General features: G+C 37.6%; 1 protein-coding gene and 1 non-coding gene across 8 annotated transcripts in view; one reads left to right on the plus strand and one right to left on the minus strand.

Moving 5' to 3' along the window:
* LOC129125576 (uncharacterized) overlaps window positions 1–14,770 on the minus strand; it is a 50,706-nt gene extending 35,936 nt beyond the window's left edge. For 6 of the 7 annotated variants that reach the window (XR_013183968.1, XR_013183970.1, XR_013183969.1 and 3 more), the window contains exons 1-6: window positions 14,666–14,770; window positions 14,042–14,101; window positions 11,268–11,340; window positions 10,482–10,573; window positions 9,557–9,701; window positions 8,543–8,639 (exon numbers count right to left, since the gene is read on the minus strand). This is a non-coding gene — a transcript (uncharacterized LOC129125576). The remainder of the gene's footprint in view (window positions 1–8,542; window positions 8,640–9,556; window positions 9,702–10,481; window positions 10,574–11,267; window positions 11,341–14,041; window positions 14,102–14,665) is intronic. The other variant, XR_013183974.1, reaches the window with a different exon arrangement.
* Window positions 14,739–22,990, plus strand: part of FTO (FTO alpha-ketoglutarate dependent dioxygenase) — a 219,190-nt gene continuing 210,938 nt past the window's right edge. Inside the window, exon 1 of the mRNA XM_054640716.2 lies at window positions 14,739–14,922. Coding sequence (XP_054496691.2) covers window positions 14,884–14,922 — 39 coding nt within the window. The 5' untranslated portion in view covers window positions 14,739–14,883. The remainder of the gene's footprint in view (window positions 14,923–22,990) is intronic.

Below are 22,990 nucleotides of genomic sequence, written 5' to 3' on the forward strand. Positions count from 1 at the left end.
TTCATTCTTCACAATCTGCCTGGGATGACCTCCTAGACTCTTCTAAAAAAAGCCCAAAATTTAAGACTAAAAATCTTTCCTCCATTTGGAGCAGCTTGAGGGAAGTGTAATATGTGGTTCATTTTCATGTCCTCAGTATTGACTCAAAATCAAGAACTGTGAATATTTTTTTTCCATTTACACTGGCTCATGTGATAAAAGTAGAGAAATGTACTGACCAAATTCCAAATATCTCTTGAAACCGGAGAAATTTCCCTTCCATTGCTGAAAGAGAACTGCTTTTCTCAACCAGTTGTTTACAACCTTGATAATTTCTACACTGTCCCAAACGTTTAGGCTTCAAATTTAAAAAGAAATGTATCATGAGCTTTTGAAAAGTTGAACTCATTTTGCAAATCAGCTTTCTACAACAGCTTTTTCAATTCCAAAAATGCAGCAGATTTAGTGTGTAGTGCCCAAATTAATTTCTTCTGCTATAACTGACATTACAGAATGTAGGTAGATAAACATTAAGATACAGCAGCTTTAAAGAATACATCAACATCTTTGATTATTGTATAAAACAGGACAGGACAGAAAAAACTTCCATCCTATACTTAAAGAGATTATTTCTTCTCCATTCACTTTTCCACCATCTGAAGTATTTGGTGCCAGCAGAATATAATTTTTATTAATTCTCTCTTATACTTTAAACATATCGAATTCTGCTAATAAAAGGGTCTTAGCAACTTGTAACACCTGAAAGTCTGGACTCAAACATGCTGCAGGTGTGTCAACTATGTGAAAATAATTTAATATTTATGTAGATATTCTTACAATTCTAAGATTACAACTACAAGATTTGATTATGATTTTTATTAATATAAATTATTATAAATAAAAAAATCCTTAACTTTTGAAAAGGCATTTTTTCTTCCAATATTTATCAATTTTAGATGTATTGGACATACAGTCACAATGCCACGCTGGAGCAAGAGAATGGACTATAAAGCTTACACATCTGTAAACCAGCTGGATACGTGAAATATTTTCCTTTTATTCTTCAAAATATCAAATGCTATTGTGTTTTGGCATTACCCAGTTAATTGTCCTTGCACAAAAGATAAACACAGTCACAAATCTGAGATCTTCCCCAAGAAACAGGCCCAACTCAAAGCTAAAACTATCATGTGTCTCAAATATGTTATCTACATAAATTAAAGTTGTGGTGAGTATAGACAGCAGCACTGTCTCATGCTAGCTATTTAAAAGCTAATGTAGTGGCACGTTTTTATTAATCTTGTTCCACACATCAAACAAAAGGGTCTGATGCCTTCAAAGGCCCCTTTTTTTCCTTTCTTTTTTAAGCAGGGGACGTTATTTTTTCTCTTTAAGTAGAAAAAGGAGCAGATGATAGTGAAATTTATGATGTACAGATGTAAACTCCATAGCTTCTGACAGTCAACATTAACTATTTTTTCAACAGTGAATGAAACGGCATTTGATTCAAACAAGTTTTAGATATTAATATTATGGAACAATTTATTCAAATTCAGAAGTGAAAAATTACTCTTTATTTCAATCATTTCAAACCTTGCAATTTTAAGAGCTAGAGAAAGCATGTGCAATTAATTACTTATTAGTGCATTACATTGATCACAATTTCTTTATTTATTTGAATTAAATATGCCTAAGAAATGTCCACTGCATCCAGGTATATGAAGAAGAGCTTGTTGAACAATGAGATCTTCTCAGATTTCATGGGTAAGGCACAGTTAATTGAGGAAGACTGTTGGGAAGGATCATTCTTCTAGAAATGAAGTCACAAACCAGTAGAATCGAAAATTATGATCTACACAGGCTTCTCCCTCTCAGGTAGGTATATTCTGGTCCCTGAACATCTTCTCAGGTATTCAGATATTGCTTAAAAATAGGGGTTATATATACACAGATTAAATAGAAATTAACTAGTGTTTTTCACTAAAACAAATACTTTCCCCAAAGTAATGTATAAGGCTAAAGTTGTACTGAGATAGCTCAAGCAATATTTTCTTTAGTGCCCAAAAAGTAAAAAAAAAAAAAAAAAAAAAGAAAAAATTGCCACAGAACTTGGACACATGGAAGTAGAACTGAACAGAAGTCAGAAAAAGAAAAGGAACTAATATCCCTTTGGAGGCAATAACATGAATTAATGGGCAAAGTGATCCTAGCTCTATGCCTTCTACCCCAACTGCAGCAATAAGGAACATGAACTCTATCCTTCCTTTCAACCTCATCTTCGTGCTGGCTTTAAAAGTCTGAAATGGAAAACGAAGTTAGGAGAAAGTGACTCTTAAAAAAGCTAAGGATTATCTTTGGGGTTAATGTCTGAACTACAGCAAAGAGACAATCTCTCTTCCAGACCTCTTATCATTTGGATTAAAAGCACATAGAGTGGAGTCCCAATAACAGGCTGGGGACCAGCTGTGTGGGAATGGGGCACTGATAGCAACTTACACCAGAAGGAAATGATTAAAGAAAGGATCGTGACCTCCACTGTACAAATTTATGCCAGTAAATCCCAGATGGCTAAGCTAATAAAATTGAGGTCTAATTAAACCACATCCCTTGCATCTTGTCTTTGCTTCCATATGAGCAGGACATGGATTCAATACTGAGACTACTCTTAAGGAGTCCTGACTATTGTATTTACTGGATTAGTGGCTCAAAAACTTTTACTCTTTCATACTCAGAACTGAAAACCAAGCAAGTAAAATATGTATCACCACCAAACTTCTCAGGGTCACTTGCCCTCTGTCTGGCAAAATAAACAAAAGGCTTTTCAGCTAATTGTTCTCAACCACAAATACAACAACATCCAAGACACAGTCACAAGCAGAGAAGAACATGAATGTGCAGTACCATCTAACAGATCTACATACATCTAATTGATTTAATTAACAAAGCGAATCAGTTTAAGTCCAGAGTAACAATGCAGTAAAAAATGTCAAACAATTAAAAACTGACAAGCAAATAAGCTTTTTTCATTAAAAAATCAACTCAATAAAACACACAGCAAAAAGCACAAACATGCAAATACCTGTTTCACAAATACAGTCTGGGATGGCTTTAAAGGTATTTTTGGAAAGCACTATGAGCTATTAAGTAATTTGAAGATACCTGCTTGCAAAATGATTTTATTCACAATTAATGCTTTACTTGCACACTGTGTACCATACCATAGGCATCAAATCACAAGGCTGTGGTTTCAGCCATCTTTTCATTAACAAACAGTCAAGCTAATTGTAGATAAATTTTGTACTTAAAATGTGTTTAATCCAAGTTTGTCCCTTAAGGCAGATTTCTACATTCCTGAAAGAATCCCCAAACAAACTCCAATTAAATATGGAAAAAAACCATTGATTGCAGCCACATTAGAATAATCATCTCAAGGAGTGCTGCATGTGAACTCAACTCTTGTATGTAGCTCTAGTGTTAGACAGAAACTGCAGTGAAGCTGCAAAAGCAGCTTTAAAATATGATGGGATATTTGTGGATATAGGATAACTCAGGATAACCAGCACCTCCCTTCCTAATTGATGGTGAACTAATGATTAGCTGGGGCTGCTTCACTATTTGGTAACTACAGCTATTTCAATCACAAGAACTTCTTAAACATGTAGCAAAATAAAGAATGTTTTCCTAAAGGCTGGCAGAACTCTAACAGCAGGCTGACATCAGATGGTGCTGCAGCAAGGAGATTGGTGGGAGCCCAATCCTGCTGGCATCACACAGCTCCTAAAGAATTTCCACTCTGTCTTTACATGGTTAAGTAGCAGGATGACAGCCATGTGTTTGCTGACAAAACACATGAAAAAGCTGCTAATAATATCGAAATTCAAAAACATAAGCTACAAAGATAAACTAAGATGACCTTATTGGTCACCCAAATGTCCAGGTTTTTCTCCAGTATTCCAGTATTGACATTTCTTCTCTGCTGATACAAAAATTAAAAATGAGACAGAACCTGTAGGATTATTTGTGCAGTAAAACAACTCATACAGACTGTTGTAGATAGCAGTTACAACATTCCCAAGAAAGCAAGCTAATGAAAGTGTCCAAAATATAACATTCATGGATCCCTTTAAGTTCTGCCTCTGTGCATTCAGCACGTAAAAAATACATGACTTGGAAAACTTGAGGATTAAGAGCTTTCCATAAAGTATTCTGGTGGCAAAATTATAGAACATACACTATTCTACAAATGTACTGGTGGACATTTTTCAGTTTATTTCCTAGTATTTTCAGTCAAACACAGCATCTCTCAAATACTAACATATCTTCTATCAGGTTTCAAACTAGAAATAGACTATAAAGGAATTAATTTCAGAACTTAATAGCAACTTAGATAGCAACTTAGGTCAAGTGTCATGGTTTGGATACAAGTAATTTGATGAACATAAACAAGGATCTGCACTACTTTTTAGACCATAGCTTTATTTGAAGATTTTTTTTAAGCTGAATTTGAAGTTCATCTTTACTTTCAGACTCCTTAAAAGTTTTCACACAAATATGGTAGTTGACATCACATTTAGATGTTATCTTCAGTTTCTGTCTGCTGTACTTGAAGAAGAGTGTTCATACAAAAATGAAGCACAGAAGTTCTTCGAAACAGATTCCTTTCAAATAATGAAAAAATATTTAAAATATTTTCTAAATTCACTGTAGGCACAGACTGAGACATTATTTATGATAACAACTTCTTTAACCTATTTAAACTATATAAAGGAAATTCTGAATAGGGGAGACTTATGACTTTGTGAATAATTTAATAGCAAACATTATGATGTATTATTTATGTAGCACCACTGATGCACTAAAGAATGCTCACACATAATAACAGGGTCCCTCCCTTGAAAGGCAGTTAAAGAACTGATGACATATTTCTTATCAAGAACTTCCATTGAAATCAAACTAGCAAGGATTGCAGGATCATGCCATACTAGATCCTTAACACCACTAAAGGTAACAGTCTGAAACTGAAATAGCAAAAAGGGGAAATACATGCAAAGCTGCAAAAATTTGCATGTATTTTTTTTTTTAAGTAAAAAAGAGAAAGAAAAAAGACTTATCTAATAGAGGCTTTATTATGAACACATTCTGCAGGCATATTGCCTGACTTTGCTGCACTGCACAGCTACACCTAATTTGCTACTCTACCCTCATACAAGGCCAATAGTTTTCTACTATTGCTAGATGCCAAATTATCCATGGGCAGTAATGAACATTAAATTGTTTGCTATGAACTTATACCTAAAATTTTGCAAGAATTATGTTGAAGACCTTCTGGATCAATTTGCTATGGTATTTTTAAAGCAGCCAAACACAAAGCAGACCCAGTAAGGTGTATTTACTCTTTGTGGATTTTTTTTGGTCTCTTCATAACCTAGAGACAGCCAGGCTCTCCTGAATTTTTCAAGGCATTTTACTTTTGGATAAGTCCTGCATGTTTTCTGATCTGCACTAAAAATGATTTGAGAGGTTTGACTGAGCAATCTAAGAGTTCAGCAGTCTTTAAAAAAAAGAGGGCAGAAATCCAACATCAGTCTGTTGGGTTTACCATCATTGATCAAAAGGGCAGGATGAGGACATATGCAAGACAAAACCATGAAATAGTCTATGCTTAATATTATAGAAAGTATTCTCTGTCCTTATGGAAGACAATGCTACTGTGTTCAAGTTCTGAGTATTGGTTACTACATTTCTAGTAAGTCTTCGCCTTAAGAAAATGTGTTCAAAAAATTGCATATTCAGAGCACTCAGATTACCAGAATCCCCTCTGGTTTGGACAAGGCTTTAGAGAACAGATTGACACATCAGAACTTCTATGAAATTTCTGAACATTGTCATCTGACCTGGACCTTCTGTGAACAAGTGTTTTTGTTTTTTTGTTTGTTTTTTTTTAATTACTCATGTTTGCTTCAGTTTAAGAATCTCTGCCCTAATCAATATGGTCCCAGTCCTAGTTCTGCACAGGACATCTTAGCTCTGGATCTGTTTTTATACCAAGATAAGCCCTCCCCCTCTGTCATATCAACATTTGATCTGTATTCCCAGAACCAAGTCCCTCTTCTATCTGGTAGCACTGGGCCTCAATAAAATTATTATACCTCCAACCTATTTTTGCATTGTTAAGACAAAAACCAAACAAATTGATTTTGGGAATAAGACTTCCCAATCAATGATATGAAGTGTAAAAACAGGTGTATGAAAATCATCAAAACTTGCACTACAAATAGATTAGAGAGGCAAATTGGTAGAAACAAACACATTTTTTAATGTAAAAACATGAGAATTGTTGCTGTTATCATATACCTGAATGAATATCATAAAAATAAAGACTGGTGTGAGGGTGTAACTGGCCACCAGCTTGATCCATAGTTTCTGGAAATTAAGGAGACAACTCTGCTGACTCAGGTTTGAATCAGTGCTGCAGCTGATGGGTTTTTTTTAAAATACATTATCAGATCAGTGTATAGCTTAACTGAGTACAATTACTTCTACAAATGTTCCTTTGAATACATGAAAGTTTTAAAGTGTGATTTCCCAATGTAACTACAGTGAGTAAAGGCCTGAGAGGGAGCCTGCCTTAAGCAGAAAGTCTCAAGAGCAAAAAGCACCATTATAGATGGCTGCATTGTAGTAGTTGCTTTTCAAAGCCCACACATGTGAGATTTTTCAAGTCTGCAGTGCTGGGCACACATGTATCAAGAGACTAGAACAAACCTTGAAATTAAGAAAGGAAAAACATGTGCAAACAAACTACAGATGTGAAACTTTGTTGTAACATGAAAACACTAAACTTTTTCATATACTACTTTTATAACCCTTTAACATGTAGAGAAGTTTTACTAAGGAAGTCAAATGATTTTAACTATTAGAAAACTTGCCTGATAGCTACTGTCTTCTCAAATCTGTACTTTTGTTTAACCCCTGCCTCTGTGGATTCTCATAATAAGGACTTCAAAGGCAAGCAAGTTAACATGGCTGCTATAAATAAATACAAGAACAAGGGGAAAACAATCTTTCTCCCTACAGGTACTATTATTGCCCACTGATGAACAAAAAAGAGTATGGACTGGCTACAGTGAAGCAATTGTTAGGGATATAAACCATTGTTTTTAATAAATGTGAATTACACCTTTCCCTGTGTGCTCTGGCATATCAGCAGCCTTGCTCACTTTTCTGAGACCACTGCTAATAAAAGATTGAACCCAGCTGGATGGACAAGGTCTGTGGCCTGGAATCTGGAGCTGCTGGTCAGCTGAAAGGGGAGGCTCTCATTCTGTTTCTCAAGCTCATGAACTTTTTCTTGTCATTGCACAATCCTTTCTTCCAGCTCCAGGCCTGACCCAGCCACTTGGGGCCGCCACCAACCTGTTCAGACTTTTTTTATCATTAACAAGCTGTATTAACTTGGTGGTCATTCTGGGGAAATAATAAAAAAGATGAAAAAGAATGTGAAAAGTCAGCATAAAAAGCATTCTGTTGAAAGGAACATAATCACTGTGAAGACTTCAGCATAGAACCTGAATAATAAATTTCAGGTTTTGATATAACTATTACTGCCTGTGAAGAACTCTTTGAAGATAATTGAAACCACTGTGCAGCAATCTGCTTTATAGCACTGACAAATAACAGTTTCCTAAGGCTTATCATTTAAGGTTAGTAAAGGGAGGACACATATTTACTCCATATGGTGCTTAAATGTAATTTTTAACGCATGACCTTATATAGGAACCTCTGCATGCTGTTAAGTAAAGTTACAGATTTGAGATGTGGTGGGGCAAACTATAAAAGCTCCAATTCCACAGAACATTCAACTATTGAAAGAATGCTAATAATATGCAACATTCCAATTATATACAATTTCTAGTATTTTGGGATTTAAATATATATTCCATGTCTAAAGTGGCTGAAATATATAGGTGGAGATATTTAAGAAGGTACTCTGGAAAAAAAGACTTAACAGTTCTCATTACCATACTCAATTTTATACATGGCAAATATTTCCAGTGTGCTTTGGAGAAGGAACAGTTAGCTGCAGAATATAATTAGATACAGAGGTTATGGCTGTCATCTGTCTTTAGAAGGATACAAATTTTGCTTTTGGTATCTGAAAGGTTGTACCTTTGATTTCCCTTGGTTCTGATAAACATTGGTAAGCTAGAACAAAAGGCAGTGAGGGCACGTGGGGGTGATGTAACATGCATGAACAGAAAACATACCCAGAAGTGAATGCAAAAAACTTGGCATATAAAGAAAGAAAAGGTGGCTTTGATGAGAGAGACAAGTTCAAGACTTTACAAAGTCGGTTGCACATCTTTGAGACCTGTATCTAGTTTACAGGAAATCTATTTTTGAAGGCCCAGAAAGAAAACTGAAAATAAGGACACACTTCATTTATTTAAAAGGACTTGTTTTATTTTTTGTATACTTGTGGACAGAAGCTTCTACTTAAAAGAACAAAAGTGAAACAAAAAAAATCCCTAATAACTTCAGGATGTCACAGAATGTTACTTGCCTGTAAGCAGGTTTTTTGTTTACATGGAGTTTTTTCAATGTTCTTCTACTGCAAATTCATTCCAAACTTCTAGTTAAAAGGGTTTTGGCAAGGAATGCTGGAAAAGAAATTCAACTTGAGGAGTTAAGTTTTTTCTCTAGCAAACACCGTATTTTTTATTTTCTGTGCCATAAAGCATTAATTCAGGTATTCCAATTTGAAGATTCTGTGTAACGCTACCTGAGTGGATGATGAGAGCCTTTGGTAAGGCATCTAACAGAAACACAGGAAATCCCTTTGGAATAAGCAAACAATTCACTTGTCCCACCATCTTGGATTTGACAACAGCCTGACAGAAAAGATGGAAGTTATGTCATGCTGGTCAATTTGTTCCTGATCCACTGAATACTGAGTCAGAAGGAAAGAATTCCTTGGACTTAAAAAAATTACTAAATAGTCCCATCTACAGAAGCAATATTTTCAGATGCCCTTTTATGAATCTTCGAGTTTCTGACACCACCTTGTTTGGATGCAGCCTGACTTTATTTAGTACAGCACAATGTGAGCACAGAGTCACAGTGCTTTTGGATTAATCAGCCCTCCTGCAATGCAGTAATACCATGAACACTTCTGCTGAGCCCAAACTGGTTTGCCAGCACAGCACTAAGTTTAATAACAGGGGCGGAATCTCACTGTATACACAATTTTGATTCTAGAATGAAATTCTTGATGAATCATTAGGCTTCCATAGACTCCTCTACAGTTCCCAGAACACTCTAACAGCATAGCTCTGAGCACAAGGTACCAGCTCCAAAGTGACAGACAGCACTGCAGTTCAGTGCATGGAGATCTAATACAGTCCACCACAAAGACATACATACACAGACATAACCAGAAATTAAAAACAATTAATTTCAAAGAGTGATTTTTGCTACTGCTTTAAAAAGTGCTCTGAGAGAAATCAACATTTTCAATTTGTTTTAAAGGGCAAAAAAACATTACTGTAAGCTAAAATAAAAGTATTAACCCCCATACCTTTTAGTTTTCTCCTCTTGCTCATTTGCATGCTGCTTGAGTAAGATGTGATCATCATGTACATGAAGAAACCTGTCCTCTGGTTCTTCTTGACTGGTTTGTTACCTGGCTTGTTGAGCTTTTATATTCTGTGCAGTTCATGATTCTACCCAAACCAAGACAACTTTAAATTACCTTCAATGCAATCAACAACATGTAGCTCAAAGTCAAAACTCATTTTGAGATATTGAATGTCCCCAACTTTTCAAGTAATTTTATATTTTACACTTGTATGAGTCTGTTAATTTTTTTGGATTTATAGTAATTTAAATCACTTCCTTTTCCCTTCCTCTTACAGATTAAAAAAAAAAGGCAATTAAAACTATACAGCAACCTGTTTTCATACTGGACAACACAAAGGTAACAGTTTACCAAGTAACCAGGTTCTGCCAAAGATGCTATCTCAAAATAAGCATTACCTAAGGGATTCTTTCTAATCTGTTCCAAAGTTAACATATTATCTTGAAGCTTGAAAATATTAACTCATAATTCTGTAAATTTACTCAGATACAAGACTAAGCCCATTTGTTCCATTCTAATAGCAGCTGAGTAACATAGCAGAATTGCATAATACTTTTGGTTCCCATTTTGTGAAATGGATCTGGCCTTGTCCTCAATTCAGCAAAAAAATCCTCTTTTCTTCTGGAAGTATGAATGTTACAGCTCAATGACATTTTCAGTTTTTACCATCTCACAGCAACTCCCCTCTTATAACAAGCAACTTGAACATAGAATGGGTCACAGCATCTTTCTCAATTTAAGCCAGATTTTGAATGGTATTTGAACTTAATTTTGTGAGTGGCAACATCAGAAACATTTTTAGAAAGAAACTAAAGAAGCCACTGATCAAAGTCTGTAGCTGTAATAAATAGCAGCTGGTACAAACCTTGTAATCCTTCAATTCCAGCTGGAGTTAGACCTGTATGTCTTACAGGCAGGTCCCCCACAGTTACATCAGCTGCAGCAGGCATGGCTTATCTAGGGATAACAAAATTCAAATGAAATTCCTCTTCATCTGTTATTTAAACTGAGACTAGAACAATACACCATATGAAATGAAGGCAAAAGTTATGGCAAATTCACTGAAATGACAGACTTCTGAATAGTATTTCAACTGGATTGCAATCTAAACTCTGAAGTTCTCAATTTTATGGCAGTTTCAATCCATTCACAAGATACACCTTTGTTGTGCAATAGCTCCAATTCTATTTAATATATGCACAAATAGCTTTTTATGGTCTAGCTCTGTTGCTTTCAGGAATCTTTGGGCTAAGGCCATATTTCCAGGTGGATGTGGGAAGGGGACCTGTGGGTTTTTTGTTAGTTGGGGTTTTTTAATTGTTTGTCCATCTCAAGAGAGGTAAAAGCTTAAGGCATCGAATGGTAGATGAGTAATGCCATCTTCCATGTTATGAATGGAACTCTTTCAAACAGGTGCTGGGGGTTATGAAGGCATTCCAGTGCTGTCTGGCATTCTCCTAGTCTTCTTTCAATCACTGTCATATAAGAAATTACTTTTTAAGACAGAAAGTCTCCTATGAATGATTCTCATAAATCTGAACATCATTCTATCTTGCAGCAACAGAAAGCTTAGCTACATGACAAAGTGAGATTAGGAAAGTATTAATGTGAAAAAGTACTACATTTGTTTTGGTCTAATATATGAACATACTTCTTAACAACTGCTGCTTCTTTCTTTTCTTCTGGAGCAGAAAATTACATGTTGGTCACAGAGTCAAGTAATGCTGAAACAACAGGAAAAGGAGAGACATGAAGTCCTTTTGACAGTCTTATCCCCAAAACCATTGTTACGTCCTTCAGGTGATAAAAATCCTCAGTCAATCCAGAACCATCTAGGAAAGCACTGGGAAATTAACAGTGATGCTACTGGAGACTTGCATCAGAGGGCAGAAGAGACATGGCACAGTCAACAGACAGCCCATGAAATATCTGTTAATTCAATCATAATCAGAAGTGCTGCCTAAGCTTTTTCTTCCCTCATAAATAACTCTCCTTATGGCTTTGTTCTAAAGAAACAAAAGGGATTAATGGAAATTTAGTTTCCAACAAGTCAGTCTTGCTTTTAATCTTTTGGTTTTTTCATCACTAAAATTTATGATAAAATATTATTTCCAGACTTCACTGTTTATGAATAAACAGGAACACATTTTTCTTCCATGTGGAACAAATGTTTCCTTATCATGACCATAGAAGTGAACTGATCTACAGTTGTAGACTTGCAATATGGTTGCAGTTTCAATGTTGTCAGTGACAGAGAGTGCTACTCTGGGATGTTGATGTCCACACCACTCAGCCAATGGCACAATTGGCAACCAATGCAGACACAGATCCACTGGAATTCAGTTCCTCAGCACCCTTGGCTCTTATAGCATTGCTCTTAAAAAATCCTCAAAACTTCTTTGAAATTTGTTAATTAGCTCTGTCTGCAGTCATTGGCTTCACTCAGGTCTAGGCTCATTTTTTGTGGTTGCTATTATGCTGTACCAGTACAGCTACAGCAACTGAGATCAAGGGGAAACAGACATTTTACCTCCAGAGGATCAGCTAAATTTGGTTCATGATGGTAGCAAGGAGAAGATACCACTGTACATCTTTCTAGAATGTGACTGTCCTTGCTTTCACAAATCAAAAATGACAGAGGCTTTTTTGAGCCTCAAGAGCTAAGCAAGTATTTTATCAGCATGACTCCACAACGTTTGTGATCTATCAAAATCAGGCTTCAAAACCTCCAGAACAGTAACAGGTACAGACAAACATTACTGGCTTTCACTATTTGCTGAAGAAACTTTACTATGGATAGCTACCTGTTATCTTCAGTATGAGAGAAACCTACTCACTTAAAACCAGAGACAAAACAACACATGCTTGTCACTCAAATAAACAAACAACTTTTGTAATCTATTACTGGCTGCAGCAAAACCACAGAAATATTTGAGCTGTAAGCAAACTAACACAGCAGAGATGCACACAAAGCCAATTTTAACTGGCAACTTGATGTGATTTGAAGTGACAAAATAAAGCAACTTCAAATCCAAAGTGTCCTGAAAACTTAGAAGGTCAAATTTTCTAAAGGAAGAGAAAGAATTGTTTCATTTCCATTACAAAGTGTCAGAAATTAAGCATTCAGCTATCTTTTCTGTCCTGGGCCACAGAAAAAGAAAATGAAAAAACCAACCATATTAATTGGTTTTATCAAATACAGTGGTTTTAGACAGAAATAGTACAAACATGTCTCCTGGTTTTAAGGAGGCCAAATATAATTACAGATTTAGAATTTGGCTTGGCAACTTAGTTGCCTGATTAGTAACATACCCATGTCTTTAATAATCACTAATAACCACCAGTTCTGCTGCTGCTTTGAGAGAGGACACTTCAAACATCAAAGCGTGTGTTACATATGTTACAGTTCCTCTTTGAATATTATCTGAGTGTCAATCACAAACACTTAAACAAAATTACTTTTCCTTGCAGTCCAGTTCCAGCGTTATTTCTAAAAGCATATGAGATTTCTCGATGGCATTCTGTATTACTTTTGAAAGCATTTCCAAAGAGATTACATCTGACAAAACTGTACAGCAACATTGCTACAAAAGTTATAGTACTTAAAAGTGCAGCATTTCCTAAAAGAAAGCATAACAAAGTGAGAGAGATATAAATTTGTATTTGCATCTGGACAGATCCACATGCCATCCTCGACCTCAAAAACTTAAACCAGGCTTTATTTCCAAGAAAGGATACCCTAAAATCATTTCAGCACAGATTGTTTCTCAAAACTAGAGAACTCAGTGTACAGAGAGAGGAATATTCCCCATATCTCAGGGATTAACCTGTGAGAACTTCAGGCTAGGTATAAGCAAGAATTTTCTATATAACTACTAAAGTTAAAGAAACTGTAACTCTGTTACACACTTCACTACCTACAAAAGTGGTTCTATCACTCACTACCTGTATCTGAAAATCTACTACACAAAACTGCACACAACTTTGCACTGTTATACAAGTCTGACACTAATAAAATTAATACTTATCAAAGCTTATGCTTTAGGTCCAGATTCTTATAAAACTCACAGAAGTGTGCTTTTGTACCAGCATCATTCAAAGGTAGTAAAACTGAGTGGGGATTCCTTAATCTTTTGAAAGTTCTCAGCCAATGGGGCTATAGGTGACTTCCAGTGAGGGGGTTTCTAGTGAAATCACAAGAATTACAACTTAATTGTTTCAACATGGTTTTTGAATTTGAGTGTCAGACATGGCCAAGATGATCCTTTTGTAGATGGAATTTAAAAAAGGAGGTGGGAGGGACAACCCACCTATCTTAGCTTATCATAATGTATTTCCAGCCTATGTTCTCCCTCTATTGAGTCTTTACAATATACATGTTTGCACTTTATTGGTCTTGTAACTTAAAATAATCTCATTTATTACCTGGTAGAAATACACACGTATATCATCTTTCAAATTTCATGTGTTGTAGTGCTGTGTGTTCTGGGAGGCGGACAGGGAAAAAAAGAGAAGATATGGAAGATGTTAGGAAATGGAATCACAACATCCTAAGGGAAGAAACATCTCTCAGACCTGTAAGTCCTACTTCGAAACAGAAAAATCCAAACAACCGTGTCTTGACTCCAACCTATTGTACAAAGCTTTTCAGTTTTGCCTGAGCGGCGCCGCTGGCGGTAGCTGGCGGGGCTGGAGGGGCAGGGCCCGCAGGGAAGGCAGCGCTCGCCGCCTCTCCTGGAGCAACGCCGACACCGCCGGGCTGCGCTCCCTCGGGCACAGGAGCCCAGCTCCCGCTTCAGCCCAGCGGCCCTTCCCGGTACGAACACAGGCCTACAGGGCTACTCTGAGCCAAACGCTGAGGCTCCAGCCTCTTCCCCCGGGCACCGAGCGAGGAGGAGCCTCTCGGCTCTGGAACCGCAGCCCCGCGGGTGCCGCCAGCCCGGCCGGGGCCCGCCCGCTGCGGGACGCGGCGCCACAGCCGCGGGCAGCTCCAGTGCCCCGCTCCTCCCCGCGCCGTGCCCAGAGGGGGAGAAGCTCCCCCGTACTCACAGCCCCGGCCAGCCCCGGGCTCCTCAGCGCTCCGTTAGCAGCTGCCGCCGCTGCCAACCGGGCCCTTCCCCTTCCGGGCCGCCCTGGGCCTGCCGGGACTTGAAGTTCGGGGCGGGGCCGCGCACCGCCTGCGGAGCCGCGGTCCGGCCGCTGCCGGCGGAGCTGCGCGGGGTCCCCGCGGTGCTGCTCCGCTCCGGGCGGGCGGCTAAGGCGGCACCATGAAGAGGAGAGCAGGGGAGCGGGAGAAAGAGCTGAAGGTACCTTCCGTTTGCTTCCTGCTCCCCGCAGCCCCGAGGAGCGTGTGTGCCCCTGGCCAGCCGTCTCCGCCGCTCGTGGGGCTGTGCGGGGCAGAGCCCCCGGGGCTCCGGTCGCTCCAGTGCTGGAGCCCCGAGCGAGGGGACTCCGAGGCCGCCGTGAAGTTCATTGTGAGAAGGAGGGAGCCCCGGCCCCGGGCTCGGCGCGGTGGCGGAGCCCGGGTGAGCTCCGCACGGCTGCGTGCGCCCCGCACCGCCCCGGGGGCTCCGCCGGGCTGGGGGCTCTGCTTGAGCTGGGAATGCCCGATCCCCCTCCCCTGGATGAGGGGCGCCTCGTACAGCGTTAACAGGAGCTGGTGGTAAAGGCATGTGCCAGCTGGGAACGATATTTCAGTTTAAAAGAGAGTTCTGTGGTATATGAAGAAAATGATGCTAGCACCGTGTGTTTGTGTTTGTCGAAACATGCACAGTGGGATGATGCACTGTGTAACTGCGCCTCATTCTTAAATTTAAAAGTACTCTACACTAAGCCTGACCTAAATAAATATTTTTAAGTCTCTTATGCCGCCCGAGCTTTATAATGTTTCTTTTCTTGTTCACGTGTTTAGATGCAATGCTGTTACATGCTTACATTGAAGATGCTATTTCACTGTCTGTGGAAGCAAACAGGAGTGCTGAATGTTTGCTGTTTCAGGTGCCTTTGAAAGGCTTGTTTTACTACATTGTACAATATTTTACTTCAGCTGTTGATGGTTGTTGTACTTGTGCTGATTTTGTTTACAAAACAGTAGTACTGAGAGCCAGTAAGTGACTTGTTTGAAAGCACGGTACTGATATTAGAGGTGTTAGTGAAAGGAAGGCTAATTCCATTATAAATTTAGAAAATGCCTTTGAAAATGCTAATCTCATACACCTGAACAGGGAACATGCTAGTTTTGGTATTGCTGGTAATTTACTATTCAGTATTAAATATACTATTCCCTGCAAAGTGAGGGAAAAGGTCTGATGTAAGTTTCCAACTAAGTATTTTACTAGAAAACTTCATGGCCTATTTGGCTTAGTAAGTTTCATAACAACTCCTTAAGAACTACCTGGTCATTTTGTAATTTGTCTGTCTGCTATCCCAAGTTGCTGAGGGACAGCAATTTCAGTGTTCCATTTGTGTTCTGCCCTTTCCATGTATGTCAAAACATATGCAGATTTCCCATCCAATAGTTGCAGAAAAAAATCTCAACCCAATCTTCTTTTAGCCTGTTCATTTGTGCTGCCCATCCAAGGGCCTTTGTCTTGTCAATGGATCTTCCTGAATGTATTTGGAATCATTTGCTTTAGGAGAATAATGGCCCTTGATAAGATAATAGCTCAGGGATACCTGTGGAGGTGAAAGGATGGTGCTGTGAACGAAATTGGCAAAGGCTCTAGGAGGAAAGGCACTTGAAGAGGTGTCAAGAACAATGTATGAGAAAAACTTGAGGTCAAGTGCAAGAGTACTGCTATAGACACAACTCAGTGTTGTGGGTGCACAGACAGAGAAAGATGAAAGATTCTTACAGAGACTTTAAAGGTGTCAATACTTACAGAATGCCTTAGAGGGATGTGGTAAGCTGGGTACTACTTGAGAGAAGCTGAGTATATTGAAAATGAAGCAAAATGAGCTTGTAGAATGTCTTAGAATAAAGGCTGCCAAAGGAGAAAGCAGCAATGAGAAAAGGAGGGGATATGCTAGAAGGAACATAAGTGGGTTTTTTCCCCATGGAAGCATCCTCATACTGATTATTTTCTACAACTTAATTGGAGATGTAATCTCTGGGCTCCTGGCAGGGTGTCAACTCACCCTTCAGTCCTTGGGTTTGGCCATCCCTAGCTTATGTTGATCACCTGAGAAATGCTGAAGACAAAGGAACAGTGTCTTTATTGTGCAGTTCTGCCAAGACTTCCATTTAGGTACTGATTAAAATATTTTTTAGCAAACCAAATATTAGTGAGGTTAACCCAACCTCTTCTGGAGACTAAGATTTATGAGGCCTACTACTGAGAGGGAAGTGGTTGGGTAAAGAAGCTGGTTTGGATTATGTGTCTTCTGGCAATGTTTCTTGTTTTCCAGAATTAAATCCTGAATAAAAGTTCTTGTTTTGCTGTAATTGTGTACAGTTAAATGCTGTCTGTCAGAATCCCACTGACTGGCTTTTGCTTTGTAATTATGTAGTATGTTTCTTATATGTGATAAACTTTTCTCTGGCTCGAATTTTCTTGGATATAGCAAGTTTTGATTTATGCTGTTATAGAATGACATTTGTGTTCCAAGTACATGTGGTAGAAGTTCTGTAGAGTGCAGTGCTGTCATACAGCAATTTCCACTATGCAGATCACTCAGCTGGGTTGAGTAAGATTAAACGTGTATCAGAAATGACATTGTTTGTGCTAGTATTTGGTGTTCCAAGTCAAGAGGAGGAGGATGCAGATTCATTCTTGGGAAGAGGGTCTGACAGAAAAGTAGGAAAACCATAGTCAGAAGTCAACTACTCATCTAAACACCACATGGGGCATGCTAATGCCCTGTAGAATGTTTCTCTGAGTCTTAAGTGGACACCAAAACACAACTTCTCTGAAGTTTCTAAAGATAACTTTGGAGCTGTTGCAAGCCAGCAGCTACTCTGGTCTTCCCCATAGCAAATATTACTTCTGTGCATAAAACCAGAACTGTTAGAGTAGATGTTGCTCGTTAGCTGAAAACCATTTTTATGAAACAGTCTATTGTGGGATTGTTCATGCTTGTTTGTTTTAGCTTAGAATTCCATCTTAATTAATACAGTTTATAGTTATTTTGAGTCTTTTTTTTTCTTTACACTGTTGGTCAGAGTTGGTCACTTCTTTTTCACTGGGTGTAGAAATGTACCATGAAAAGTGAAACCAAACAAACTTCCTGTTTGGTGATCTAAGTAGGCTATTTGCTCCTTTTAGGCTTGGGAAGAAAGCTTTTTGCTTTTAGAATGTTTATTATCTTGATTTATGAGTTTAAAAAGTTATTATTTAATGTAAGACTTAATGTTCTTGAGACTTATTTATTCAAGATGGATTTTTTAAAGTAAGTTTCAGTATGAGAGAGGCCAAGTTGTAGTTATTTCCTGTATATGCTTCCTCTACCACTCTTTGCATGTTAACACCCTGTGCCATTACCAGGTGAAAGAGAGAATACTCAGCTAGTGTGGAGTATTATTTTCTTTTAAAGTAAAGGTATTGCCTTGATGGGTCTTTGGAACAGACCTCTAAAGCCAGTTCACAATTACCTTCTGTAGTTGTTTATGCTAATTTACATTACTGTGAATCCTGACTGCAGAGAATGTATTCCACAGACACTACTGTTATGTTTGTACAGCTCCCAGCACAGCTGGGACCCCAGCCCAATAAATTTATTGCTGTACAAATAATAAATGCATCAATGTGCACATATCTGAATATTCACAAGGGCTTTTACAAAGATATTCATATGCAGTATCACATTTGTGAGACATGTTGGACAAAGTGGCAGGGAAACATAAAGCTTTAAATAACACAAGGCTTTGTATGTATTTTATTTACAAGGAGAAAAAGGGAATATACTGAGTTTCGGCTGAGATATCATTGAAGGTCTTATTTCCTGCATCATCCTCATTTTTGCTGCCTGCAAAATAATACATCTTTACAAGGTAAAACAGGTTGCTTCAACATATTAATGCTCAAGGAAAATTAGACAAGTATTCTCAAAGCACTTCAAAGAATGATTAAGGTTTGGTTTTAGAATTAATGCTGAATGATGGTGCCCGTACCACACAATGAAGTTTAAAAACTTTAACCATTGTTACCATGGTTTGTTCTAATATTACAATGATTTATTGTTTGTGGTGATTGTTCTACCTCTTTAGATAAAAAATATTATTAAAAAGAACCAAAGAAAACAAAATTTTCTAATTGACAGATTAGATTCTTTTAGAAATTGTATTTAGGAAAATTAATGAAACAGCTTAGATGCAGTTAAATAAGCTTCTTGTCATGTCATATTTCTGCTTAGGTAAATGGTGTGCAAGTTTTAGCAGAATCAGCAACCAATATGCCAGTAGCAATTTTTGTGGTAATCACATTATTGGACCTTCCCATTATTAATGGGACAATAATTAAGAAATAGTGTTGATAGTCACATAACACATGATTTGTATATTGGAAATGGTCAGGTAGAAGCCTTGCATATGCAGAATAAAATACAAGAAAGAATGAGTGGCAAATGTTTCTTGCTTTTAAATTCATCACATTCCTGCTGTTTAAATTGCCTCAGCTGCTAATGCTGGAACCATTACAGTAATGGACTCAGCAAATGAAGGAGAACCGAGACACACATTTTATTACTGGAGGGGTAATTTTCTCTTCATCTGTAATAACAGCAGTGCCTAGTATTGATCAGACCATCAAGATACTAATCCTCTGTAAAATTACTTGTTATAACTGAAAATGTGTTAATCCAAATCAGTCTGTGTCCTGACTTTCTACTTACTATTGAATACAGACTATTAGATGGTTTATTTTTTGTGATTTAAAGCCTTTACACCGATAATAGTCAGAGCTTCCTTTGCAAGAGAATGTGCTTAATCTTAGCTATGGCCCAGGGTTGTATTTTTGTTTTAACTAGAACATCACCCACTTAATTAAGAAGTGCATGTCTATCTTCCTGCTCGGAATTATATTGGTACTTTAGGCTCTGCAGATTTATTAAACGTTGTTTTACATTCAGTCACTTGTTTTTTGCTGTAAATAAGGACAGATCTATACTTCACATATTGAAATCTACAAAGATCTTGGAGCTAAGGATGTGAGGAGAATGGCTGCTCAAAACACAAATGGATGGTGGATGTGGGTGATGGCCTGGGAGGCTCTTCTGTAAGGGAAGTTCAGTGCCAGGGGTCTGAAGGTCTTCAGTTTACTTCTGTCCTGGTGGTCCACGACATGAGACAGTCATATGGTGAGCTGTGCATATCCCAGTTCTGAATATGGGAAGGCTGCTTTTTTTTTTTTTTTTTTTTTTTTGCCTCTTTTGTCTGTTTTTTCACAGTTTTGTATGTTTGAAATGGAAGCTCACATCTCTAACTCTCCCAGCCTCGGTGCAGTGGCTGTTCCCATGCACAGCACCCTGCAGAACCTGAGTGTGGGAGATGGAACCCTGAGCTTTCCCTGGGCTCACTGCTCTGGCTCCTGCCAGGCGACAGCCATGGGTGGACAAGCTACCCCACTGATTGTTTATTTTAGAGACTCTGACAGCCCATGCATTTTGGAAAATTTTTGTTGTTGTCTAAATTAGCTTTTTGCTCTGGTAAAACAGTATTTTTAATCTATCTAATTACCCCTCTGCTTTATTTCTTCATTATACTTTAACCAATTCAACTTGTATCATTTGGAGAGACTTCACAGTTCCTAAAAGGTATTGGAGTATCAATACCTTTAGAGGAATTGTGATTCCTTGTCTGCCTCAGAACATTAAATTTCCCCCTCTGTTCTAAGGAGGAATATGAACACAGTTCTTGCTAAATTCCACTTTCCCTGGTGAGCAGCCTCTTTACTCTAGTTTTCAGGCCTTTATGTTATTAAACATGAGTATGTTCTCAAACAGGAACACTGAGACAAAAACAGTCATTTAAAAAGCCAGTGTTAGACATGAATTTCTAAAAAGGTGATGATAGCTCTTTACATTACTTTTCAAATGTTTCTATAGCTTGTAGCATTCAGGAAAATTACATTTGCATGCAGAAATGAGGAAAAATAAGTTTTGAAAATCCTTTCTGTTTTCTGTAGAAAAATAAAACTTCATGTGAATTGAATTTTGGGGCTTGAATTAATATATTTCTCAAGAGAAATCTTGAGAAGCTTGTTAGCAGATTATTCAGTTTCAGAAAGCTAGATAACCACTCAAAGCCTTTAGTCTTCTGGTTCTGAACTGACCGTATAATCTTAGAAGTTTCAGATGGAAATTAGCATTTTTTAAATAAAGCTGTAGTGAAACATCACTACTGAAGGTGCAGTACAGGGCCTACTTCCAATTTTATTTTTAGATTTTGAAAACATTTGATGAATAATTATTATACTTTTTTCTTTTACATCGGAGAAGATTCAGTTTCAGCTGACCCAGGTTAGTGAACACTAGGCAGGTCAAACAGATACTGCCTAAAGCTTGTTTCCCTTCCCTTGCAGTTGATGGTCAAACTTATGCAGCCTGCAGCCAAAGCAGGGTTGGGATGTCATGCTTTTAATAATTTATCAATTTCTTAAATTACCTGTAATGACCAAGAGCATCCAAAATATCATATGAACCTTTTTCCTCCAGCCAAGGCTGAAAAGCACTGCAGTGTTTTACTGTATTTGGTTAGGTTCTCTAGTGAAGTGCAAAACATGGTTATGAGTATCTATTGGCATTTAAAGTATGGCCCAGATTAAGCATCTATTTGAAGCCTTCTGGATAGAAAATTATAGTGCTGTAATTTCAAATCACTTGTGGTTATTTACTGGAGTCTGATTATGGGAAGAAACTCTGCTCTAGCTTATTTAGCTTAGCATTTTTTTGCCTTTGTATACGTGCTGCCCCAATTTCCAAAAGAATTACGTCTTTATCTCCTAGAACTTGTTCAGCTTCATTTTGTCCTTTTATCTGCTGCTCTTCCCACCATTTTTATTTAAGACTGTAAAGTTACTTTAATGTAACTGCTCTTGTCACCTTTGCCCTCAGCTAATCAAATAGTTTACCTTGAGGGAAGCATTTATCTCCCACTTTCATTATTATTATTTTCGTAGCTGTAAAGATAGATATTTTATGTCTGCAGAAGGGTGTAACAGTGAAACGAGGTATTGATCTGCTGTATTTGGCAATTTCTTTCCACCTTGCCATCGATATCATGTCAGCCTCTGTCTGTACTGTGGTTGACCTCACAAATAGCTCTTTATGTTCCCATTGGATTCAAATGATATACTATGCTCAAAACTAAATCAATGAATGATTATAAAGTTTTTAGTATTATTTCATAACCCTCAGGCAACTGGTACTTCATGCAGTGAATACTTGAAAAGGTACCTGATTAAAATACATTGTTGATTCTGTTCTAGGGTTTAAAGCTGTATTGAAATCAAACACCTCGTAATATTAAGAGATTCTATTCTTTGCTGGCATAAGATTTTACTTAAAATCTCCCACATCTCATGGATATTCTGTCCTCTGAGTGCAGAAATTTCATGCACCGGATCTTGCCAGTGATAGATCACAATTGTACATACCTTGTATGTTTATAGGAAAAAAAAAAAGGAGGTGAAGATCAAATAAAGGTTTTCATCTCCAAAAAGTAAGTTTAAGCAACTTTTGGGTTGGAAAACATTGCTATTACTGCCATGTAAACCCATACACATAGGTATCATTCTAACTGGTATAATTTTAACTAGTAAAATGCATGTTCAAAAGCACATTTAGTAGGAATTTTTTACTCTGATGGAAATAGGATTTTTTTGTAAGCAGTTAAAGGTCCTTAAAAGCCCAATCTGACTGATTTTGAATGTGCACTCAGGATCTGGAAAAATCTTCAGATTCTATTCTGTGCTTACTTCTAGTTTAAATTATGTCAGTGCAGCAGGTAATGATGCTCTTGTGCTTATAGGAAATATTTCATTGTCTGATATCTAAACCATGTGATGGCAAACAACTGCACTTAGTAAAATAGTGAACTGAGCTATGATGTGTATGTATGTATGTAATCACTGAATAAAACCAGAACAAAATATTTAGTCTAATGATGTTAGGTAGGAGAAATTGGTTTTGGGCCTTCATTGTAAACAGGACGTATAAACATCAGGAAAATGACCATCTTTCTGAGTTGGAAAAGGTACTTAGAGTCAGACTCTAAACAGAAATTCTTAATAAGCTGTTTAAAAGAAAATGAGCATTTGTCAAACATATCACCTTTGCAAGACATTTCTGCAAAAAAATGTGGAAAGGTGTTCCAATTAGCTTAATTTCAAGTAAAATATTTTATTGTGTATTCTGAGACCATGCAAGTGCTGTACCAGA

This window comes from Agelaius phoeniceus, chromosome 12 (genome assembly GCF_051311805.1).
Source record: "Agelaius phoeniceus isolate bAgePho1 chromosome 12, bAgePho1.hap1, whole genome shotgun sequence".
Classification (NCBI taxonomy): domain Eukaryota; kingdom Metazoa; phylum Chordata; class Aves; order Passeriformes; family Icteridae; genus Agelaius; species Agelaius phoeniceus.